Here is a 10,037-nt window from a genome sequence, read left to right on the forward strand (position 1 = left end):
TTTTTTGGTGTGCGAGTGCTCTGACTTGTGTGTGTTTATGTTTATCTTAGAGTGTGTGTGTGTGTGTGCATGCATTAGGGTACGTACGTGCATGCCTGTGTGTTCAAATGAACTTTGAGACCTTTCCATGATGGCCTGGCTAAATAAAGAAACACACATCTTACTCCCCTCTTCATATTTGGCAACCTTGTCTCACACAACTGCACAAGTCATGTCTGCAGTTGTGTGATGAACTGCTAATTTCATGACCTTTTACGAGTACTTTATAATCAGGCAATATAGCTTTGAATTTTAATCAGATTTCAAACAAGACCTCGTTTTTTTTTTTTTAAAGGCACTTATATAGTTATTGAACTGATGCCAATGCTGCCCATGACAATCATGTGACAGTGTTGCCTCTCCAGTCTTTCTTTATCAACACCAGGAGGCACAATAATGCGTCAGTGTTTATATAGCTGTGAAAAACCAGGGAGTAATTATGGCCACAGGGAAAACAGAAATGAGTCTCATTCCTTCTCATTCCTAGAATATTTTCTACAATGTCACACACCCAGCTGGATGACTGTACGACTTTTACTTTAAGTATGATTTGTTTAAACTCACATGGAAACATACACATCTGTCTACCTAATGCTTTATCAAACCTCTAAACAGTGGACAATGGACTGGAAAGTGTAGTGGTAAGTTTGCCACCTTTTATGTGGGTGACCTGGTTTCAAATCCTGACACCCCTGCATGAAAGGTACTACCTCCAGTAGGGGTCCTTAGGCAAGACCCCCTTACACTACCTGCCTACCTGGGATATGAGTGTAAGTCGCTTTGGATAAAAGCAGCTGCCAAGTGCATAAACGTAAACAGTAAGGAGGATCAATTGCTTGGTTGGGTTGCACTAGTGCAATAAAAATAAAAGAATACTTTCAGAACCATATTTTGTTGTAAGTGTCAGCCTTGCATTACTCATAAATCTAACCAAAAACTTCTGTAAACACAATATCTAATTTCAGCATGGATTATGCTTGTGTTGGATTTCATGTGAATTTGTCTTGAATTGTAACAAATTGTCTGTTTCTGCATTAACACAAAGCTTTTATAGCTGTACTGACCTACATTAACAGGAAAAGGATTTTATTTCCGGGTAAATTTCACACCTGACCTAAAGGGATGGTAGGTTTTCCCATCTTTATCGTCTCAATTTTGAAACTATTTCATAGACTTTCGCAAGAGTGCATTGTTGTGGATTTTTACCCTTTGAGATGGACCGGGTCCTCTTCACACAGTCTATGTTGCAACACAGTGCTGCACCTAGGATAGCACTGGAATGACAGCAATAGTGTGGCACAGGCTCTAACTTGACTTGAGAACAGTGCCTCCCATGGTAACAACTAATGGATAATCAAATAAACAATGAACAATTTAATGTCCAGCAAAGATCTTAACTTTGTACTTTAACCACAGAAACCGCAGCAGAATCATTGTCATCATTAAAGGGCCAAAACTCAGTTTGATCCTCCCAAACAAACAACTGCGAGAACGTTCACGCACTAGCTTGTGCAACCATCCTTATTAGGAAAATGCATGAAATTCCATTTTATTGTGGACAGCCTAATCCAAACACCAAACCCAACTTTAACCATAACCAATTCATTCCTTACCCCAACCTTAACCTAACCTTCATTCACAACTTACTCACTAACCGTATTCAGAACCCCAGAAATTATGTTTTGCCCCATTAGGACTGAGCTTTGATCCCAGTGAGGACTACTGGTCCTGACCAGGTCAGTGTTTATACTCTAAATGGTCCCAATAAGGTCCTAATGTGGCAGCAAAGACCAAAACCATGAATGCGAGCACACACACAGAATGCTGCTCTGTTAAACAGTCACACACAGACTACTGAAACGATTCTTATCATAATTGCCTAGGCTCCCCAAAAATGACATTTTTATCACAGACTTCACGAAGCGAAAGTGTATTTTAATGTCTCCACCTTCAATAGGCAGAGAGCGTGCCTGAGTTCTGTCTCTCATTTCTCATCCTGCCTCTTGGGTGTTTTCCGCAGCCAAATTACAGAGTGAGAAAATTTATCTGGCCCCAGAACGTTGAATAGATTGGAAAAGGGAAACGCTCAGCGGCGAAACGCCCTCTAAACACATGCATATTCATACTGTGAAATGCAACATCCATCAGGAATTTGTAAATGAAAGTTAAAGTGTGTCTCCGCATCTTAGCGTTCACTTTGTACCGGAGTGGAATTCTTCTATCTTGAGTGAATGAAAAGCTCATTTGCTTGTTCTCTGTCGTGTTAGTTGGCCTTGCCAGCTTCACACCAGAGCGTCCACTGTTTTTCTGACCAACCCTGCTTTGTATTCTGGCTTAGGTCAGAGAATCAGGAGCTTAGGGACGATGTGTCTGTATGAATATACAACACTGTAAACATGCACCTCACTGCTCCTGACACTTCTCCTTAAGTTATCTGCTCACCTCCTTGAGCAGCTTAAATCACATCACTGCTGTGAATATGGAAATAAAGCTGAGAATATATAGGAGGCCATCGCTTTGCAGTTGTATTTTTTTTTATCAGACTGGAAACATGCGTGTTGCCTGTTTGTGTGTGTGTGTGTGTGTGCATGTGTGAAGGAAAAAAGGACAGAGAGGCTTGACTTGTTGCTGAGAAATCTCCAAACTGCCAATCAGCATAAATCAATCACAACACAATTCACTAAAGGCCTGATGACCTCGAATGTAACAAGCTGTCAAGTGTGCGTGTGTGTTTTGCTCTGTATGTGAACTGCACGTCCCATGACTTGAATACAACTGATACAGCTGGTGCAGAATGGCATATTCAGTATGTGCGAGTGCATATGTGACATTTGGCGACATACTCTAATTCCTTATAGACTTCCTCTGTGTTTGTTGGCAGTAGGCAACATTATGCTGTTTCTGCTGCAGCCTACTTCTCATGTCCAACTGTGATAGAACATTTCCCAGTGACATCTTGAACAGCCATCAGCTCACAATGTTATGGACTATTTCCTGAAGTTGTGTTGCTATTCATGGCCATTTCATGACAACTGGAAATTGCTTTAGACTGCACTTAGCTTCAACTATGCACGCGAGAAAAACACCCTTCTGTTATAACTCTCCTATTTGCGAACATGCATTTCTAACTGTCTTCCTGGAAATTGCTGCCCTTTTCCATGATGCTTCATTATGTGAAATTGTATGAAATAAACGAACAGGAGAATGACTCATGCTTTTTCAAGTTGCTTTATTTCCAAACTGGAGGGGGTTGATGACAGATGGGAGATAGAAGATTGTAAAGCTTAGACCTGCCAGTTTGGTCCAAACTGGGGAAGAGACAATACAGGCGGTTTCAGGGGGAAAGGATGGTGATCAAGAGGCAGATTACTGCATCTGTCCCCTTTAAGCCATGATTCTTACTCCTCAAAACAAACAAAGCAGCAGTCTCACTGCATGAGGCTACAGTTTGTGAGTGTGAGCAGCATTGCAACTCATATTTATTGAAAACATCCATCAATCCATGACCTCTGTGGCTATTTTTGTTTTATTTTTGTAGCTATAGCTGTTTGCATTTCTGGAGGGAAAATAACCATTTCAAATGAATGCAGGGAACAGTTAAAACGAGTACACAGAGCTCTTGCTCACAACTATTAGATTTAATCAGTTGTTCAAATCTCCCAGCAACCCTGTGTGATATGGATTGTAGCTTTAATGTCCTGCAGATCACCCACCTGAAAGTGGCCGTGGATGCTATTGAAATTTTCATGCTCCATTACAGTTGTGGATAAAGTTTGACGTCATAGCAGGGGTGAGGAGAGACTTTCCTGCTGCTGTTTGCTTAATAAATTGTACATTGTATCGCCAATTAAACATTTTATGGTGCTATAACTAGATGAAACAATGATAAATGTTGCCTTGCAGGTTCTGCATTATGCACAATACTTAAAGTTCTTGCTCCTTCATTTCAACACAAACTCCCAAACTTAAACATTCCCACAAAGCAAGAGTTCGGTGGCATACTGTGAGCCAATTTTGCTCTCATTCATGACTTAAAAAAAATCTGTACAGTGTTCTCACTCTTTGTTCAATTTGCTCAACTTTCAGAAAAAAAAAGCACAGTAACTTAACAATAAATAGTTAACGGAGAGAAAACCTGGAGTTGTTTGAAATAAATAATGGCGTTTTCAATCTCAGCCTCCTGTCACAAACACCATATATAAACCAATACTTCATGAAATCAACAGAGCCAGAAATCACTGCGTCAGGTTGATGTCCTATAAGGCTCTTTGGTCCCTTGAGGGTGATCACTAAAAAGCCATGTACTCTGATAGTATTACGGATAACACTGACTTTCAGCTCAATAAGACTCTCAACGTAGCGGTAGTCAATCCTCAATCTTCCCACTGGGTGAAACATTCATGTGCAACATTCAGACAGCAATGTGATGCCTGTACCAGCAAATCTGTTCTCTGCTCTTATCAATAATACAATAGATCTGTAGTACATAGCAGCCCGACGAGGCACTGACACTAAAAAAAAACAATAAGGTCAACATGCATGCACACGCACACACACACGCACTCACACAAGTCAGCAGAGTTAAACAATTAGTAAATTGATGTGTTGCTGCTGACAGCCCTTGTCCCATAGAGTCAATAAGTCTGTGTGCTGTTCACAGTCAGACACATTTTCTCTTCTTCTTTTTTTGTCACTACCGTGGTGAGAAAAATAAATCCATCCTCTCTTGCCTCCAAGCAACAAACCAAAAGTGCCAATATGGAGGCGATGATGTGCCAGAGGCGTTGCCAGAGACCAACTCAGCCACACATTTCTCAGAGTAACCCCTGCAGCTGTAATTAAGGGTAGCATCACACATCCATAATTGCATTGTTCATCTGTCCTTCATAGTAATATAAATGTCTACCTGGTAAGTACTGCTGTTCACGACAGACAAGGAATCAGGGAAACAATCTTAGCAATTTAAATAATAAGAATGCAATCTTTTTCAGTCTTCAGCAGATGCACCTCCCATTAGATGCTATGAAAAACCTCTGAGAGTTCCAAGAGTTCCAAGAGGCTCAAAGCAGTTTTAATTGTTATTTAATTGTCCAAAGACTGAGACAGCTCATTGGAGGAGATGCTCAGGTCCGTCCGTTAATGTAATAGTCCAGTTAAACACAGGAAATAACACTTCAAGAGGATGACGGGGGTCACGCCACCTTATTTCTACATCTCAATTACATGCATGTGATTCTTCATGTGAAGTCCAAAATTAACCACGCTTTTTTTCATTCTGTTCAGGAAAGGTGAAAGCCAGGATTGTGTCCATTTTTTACTCCTGCAAAGCCAAGAGCAAGGTGGCTTTCCATATAAAAGTCCACAAGTTAAATTTGAAAGGGTGCCCTTGTTTGTGCTATCACATCTGAGATTGTTGGAAACCTTCTCTTGTTGTTGTACTTTGAAATCAAGGAACACATGTTTGCCCTGAAGCTGGGCAAATTAAGACTGCAGACGCAAGAAATCACCACTAACCTTGTGTCCTCCTTGTGCTCTGTACTGATAAATAAAAAGGCCCCAGGCTCACAGGAATCTAAGGTCACTTGCCTTCTTTATCCATTAGTCCTGGAGAACTTACAAAACATGATATAGATCAAATAGTTTTTATTCACATTGGAGAATTTATTCTCAGTGTTTTTTCCTGTTTACGTATGGATAGCCTATCAGTTTTCTAAAGTATGTACATGTCTTCAGCGATGCTGCACCACTTTGTCTCCCAGCATTATCCATTAGTCAATGTGATCTGGAGATAAAATGTTGTTGTCATATTCTTATCAGCATTTCTGAAGTGATAAGCAGTTTAAAGCAGTCAGCCTCTTTTTCATGCCCTGTTTTAATCTCATACTAAAAATTTGTGCCTATCAGCTGCAAGCAGGGATTTCACAGTCCAAGTTGCCTGTTTTCACACTGTGGCTATAAAAGTGTCTCTCAGCACTGAGTTTCATGCTGGAATTTCCACAGTTTAGCATATTTTTAGAACAGCCCTTTAAGAGTTCTACAAAATGGAAAAGATTTTTATGCCACAAAAGTAGCCTTTTTTTTGGTGTATACGTCCCACTAAGTTTTCTTTATGCTAAAAGAAAGTACCCTTGGTGCTTCTGCACAGTATCTTTTTAAAGGCCTTTCTGAAGTCTTTGTTGAAGATGGTATATATGACTGGATTGAGGGAGGAGTTGCAGTAGCCAATCCAGAAGAAAAACTTAAAGAGTGGATCTGGGATGATGCAGGTCTCTGGACACACTGCCTGTAGAGAGTAGGAGAAGAAGAAGGGGAACCAGCACACGACAAAGACACCAATGACCACTGCCAGAACAAAGGTGAAGCGTTTCTCTCTGTTGACCATTGCTTTACGTCTCGCTGCTCCAGGGTTGTTCTCAGTTTTTGACTTTCTTCCAGGTACCAGCCGAGCTCCCTTTGAAGTGGCGATCATGTCCCTGTAGCGCTTGACTGAGGCTGGAGAGTGGATCCCCCCTCCTGCAGGGGACCCTGCCATACTGGCGCTGCCACGACCCCCACCATGGCTGTGTTCCATATCGCTCTCTGTGCTTGAGCTGTCACCATTGTTATTGTCAGCCTTTTTCGCTCTCAGACGCTTGCCTTTCTTCCCCTCCTCTTTTCTGTTAGGGGCAAACTGGGGCACAGAGGAGGGGGTTAAGGGGCCATGAAGTGTGGTATCAAGGGGACTTGTGACAGGTGACATGGCAGGAGAAGTGGATGGAGGTTGCAGGAGATTGTTAGGGGTGGGATTTGGGGAGGTTTGAGAGTCTCCTTGAGATGGAGAAGGGGTGATAGCCAGGGTCGGGGGTCTGGCATTTGAGGTTTTGTTGGATGAAGGGGGTGTGCTGTCATCATCATTCTTCCCATTGGCTTGTACTTGTCTTGCAGGCTGATTTGGTGTTGCACTGCCAACTCCATCCTTCCTGGGCTCTCCAGGTGGGCAGCGTGTTCTCTGCTTGGCAATTTGGTAAATTCTCACATAGACCAGGATCATGATGAGGCATGGGGCGAAGAATGAGCCCATGGTGGAGTAAAGGATGTACCAGCGCTCATCATTCAGCTGGCACTGAGGTCCTCTCTCTATACCTGCTTCGCCTCCTTTACTTTTGTTAAGTGAGAGCAGAGGAGGGAAGGAGATGATGGCTGCGATGAGCCACACCACCACAATGGCGGCTTTGATGCGTCTGGGAGTCCGCTGACGCCCATAGGTAACCCTGGAGATTGACAAGTAGCGGTCCAATGAGATAGCGCACAGGTGCACAATAGAGGAGGTGCAGAACAGCACGTCCAGCGCCAGGTAGATCTCACACCACAGAGACTTGAAGTACCAGTAGCCAAGCAGTTCATTGGCCAGAGAGAAGGGAATGATGAGTGTAGCCACTAAAATGTCTGCGGCAGCCAGTGACACCAAGAACAGGTTCTGTGGACCTCGAAGCGACCGGCTGGTCAGTACAGCAATGATGACCATGATGTTTCCCACGATTGTGAAGACGACCATCAAGGTTATGGCGGTGGCGAAGGCCGCCGTGGCTTCAGGGGAGTAAGGGGCGAGCGCGCGCACACTCTGGTTGCAGGGCACGGAGGCTCCAGAGCTGCTCACACTGTTGTTCCAGCCGCTCAGCTCCATGGAGCAGCCACTGTCCAGAACTGAGGCCATGCTGGGATTATCTCTCTGGATAAAAATATAATGTGGTTACTGAATTTAATTCCCTTGAAAAATGTTTTTCACGGCAAACTTTTTAAAAAGGGATTGTCTCGTGCATTGTTCATGCTAAAAAAAAAACACGTTTTATTTACATTAAAAATAATACATTTTCGTAACAAATTAGAATTCATTCTCATATTTACCTCAGTTTCTCTGGTTTAATTACTCTGTTTTCAAATTATAGATCCCTTTCATCCTCCGCGGCAGGTCGTCCAAGTCCATTTTAGGCACATAAAAGTCCAGGGCGATGCGTCAGGACACAGATCATTGCTTTTCAATTAGATGTCTTTGCCACGTCCGAGAAGAGGTTTTCCCCCATAAATAGAGGGGATTTTTTTTATGACAGGGTGGGTCAGTCCATGCAGAGTAACAAAACAACCCGAAAAAAAAACAAAAACTTATTTCGCTCAGATAGATGCTTTCTCGCTGTCGATTAATTACAGTTTTGAAGATGAGAGTGAACGTCACACAATCAAATTAGGGGTAATTTACAGCGAGGCAGTATTGGATAGAAGAGATCAGATCAGAGCAAATATTGACACTTGCGTGCGTCTTCGTTTGGAGACGCGCGATTATCGAATAAAATAATTCAGTCAGAAGCATGTAAAAGTAAAATATTTACAATGATTCACGAAATGATATTTCAGTATTCTAATGCGAATGATAGGATGAGTCGATGCCAGCATTTCCAGTTAATCTAACGTGAAAGGAGGGAAAGTTGACCTGAAGCTCTCCAACCCTGCGCATGAAGCCAGATGTGTCACCAAAACGTTTCCCCAGCAGTGAAACGATCCCCGCAGTTGGCAGCACCAGGTTTGAGCGTTTCAGGAGTTGGATTTCGGTCCTAGGTCCTCTAGAAGTTCACCGGGATGCTGTGATTCAGCCCGCACATCACCGATATCCTCACAGACGCGCGGCAGCATCTTCTCTTGCAAACTGGACCTTCCGACGAAATCTAATAAGCGGGGTGCCTCCCATCTCCCTCTTGCGCTTCTTACGGACCCGGTGATGTCATTGGGGAGCGTCATGGGATCCTTTCTCTCTTCTTCTCTTTACACCCACCTCCATAGCTTTAAACCTTAAACCCCAGCGGCTGAGCCAACGCAGATTTATAAGAAATGTCTTGTTGGGTGGCACTGCTTCAGTCAATTAACTCCACAGGAAGCTGGGTCCTGCTGGGAGATGATGGCCTCTGCTTCTGGGGATAAAAATCGTTCAGCCTTTACACACCGACTAACTACTTATTTGTTATCATCGCCATTATAAACGCTTTCAAATAATAATAATTACAATACTTTTTTTAATCTCTCTGAGTTTAGATTTTGCTTTGAACACATTTGACATAACCTCCAGCATCTTATTTACACCCCATAAAGTTAATGAACTTCCGCTCTGTGGCGGATGAAGGTCTAGTTCGATATTCAAATTTCATCTGTCCAAGCTGGTCGGAAAACAAAATCTTGAAAAACCTTGAAAAAATGCAGTCCAGTGCAGGGCCAAAGGTATTCTGTGACAGAGGGCTGCAGATGCGATACAGTGCTGTGAATGTCTTGATCAATTTAGATTGCAAGTTCACGGTCATGACGGCAGTCTCGAGTTCAATTGTAGAAGCCAGTGCTTTTAATGTATTTTAGAACATAAAAGGCTCAGCAGCTGAAATGAAAGTACTCGTTTCGACGAATGATTCCTGAGTGCTAAATCATAAATCCAATCAAATGCAGGTGGTCTACCTCTGGATTCAGTATCCAAGGCGATACTGTACACGATGGAGTTTCGGATTTTATAATGAAATCTCTCTCAGCAAAGAATGTAGTTATTACAGCCGTCAAATAAATGCTCCAGTAAAAGAGATATATTTCCTTATGAAATCCCGCTCAGTTACCTCCCGCCTCCATGAGTAAATGCACCAGGTAATCTTTCACCTCTGCTCATGGTGGGCTTGAAGTATCACGAACTTTTGCGCTCCTGCTTTTGCATCAACTCTCGACTTATGTCTACTTTTTTTCTGCCTCAACCACCTTGCAACACATCCTCCCCCAGGAGAAACTTCCATGGCATCCCTTTGGTTGCCCCACCTGAGATCAAGTGGCAATTGTTCAATTATGGAGCGGAACCTGCGTCACACGCGTTACTGAACCACAAACCAAACAGCAGCAGAGTTTATCCTGTCATGTTGGAGAGCAGGTAGGTGGCATCCGTTATACAAACAATTTTCTAACATACATTAACCACTCATGCACACACGCCCGCGCGCACA

At 42.8% G+C, this 10,037-nt stretch overlaps 1 protein-coding gene across 1 annotated transcript; it reads right to left on the bottom strand.

Moving 5' to 3' along the window:
* Positions 1 to 3,248: 3,248 nt before the first annotated feature.
* On the bottom strand, positions 3,249 to 8,705 carry adra2b (adrenoceptor alpha 2B). Its single transcript, XM_072387618.1, has 2 exons — positions 7,924 to 8,705; positions 3,249 to 7,747 (listed from the first exon to the last, which is right to left on the bottom strand). The coding sequence occupies exon 2, from the start codon at positions 7,730 to 7,732 to the stop codon at positions 6,152 to 6,154; it is 1,581 nt and encodes a 526-aa protein (XP_072243719.1). The 5' UTR covers positions 7,733 to 7,747; positions 7,924 to 8,705; the 3' UTR covers positions 3,249 to 6,151.
* Positions 8,706 to 10,037: the final 1,332 nt, after the last annotated feature.

The sequence above is a fragment of the Leuresthes tenuis genome, unplaced genomic scaffold (assembly GCF_036924035.1).
Source record: "Leuresthes tenuis unplaced genomic scaffold, fLeuTen1.0.hap1 SCAF_6, whole genome shotgun sequence".
Lineage (NCBI taxonomy): Eukaryota > Metazoa > Chordata > Actinopteri > Atheriniformes > Atherinopsidae > Leuresthes > Leuresthes tenuis.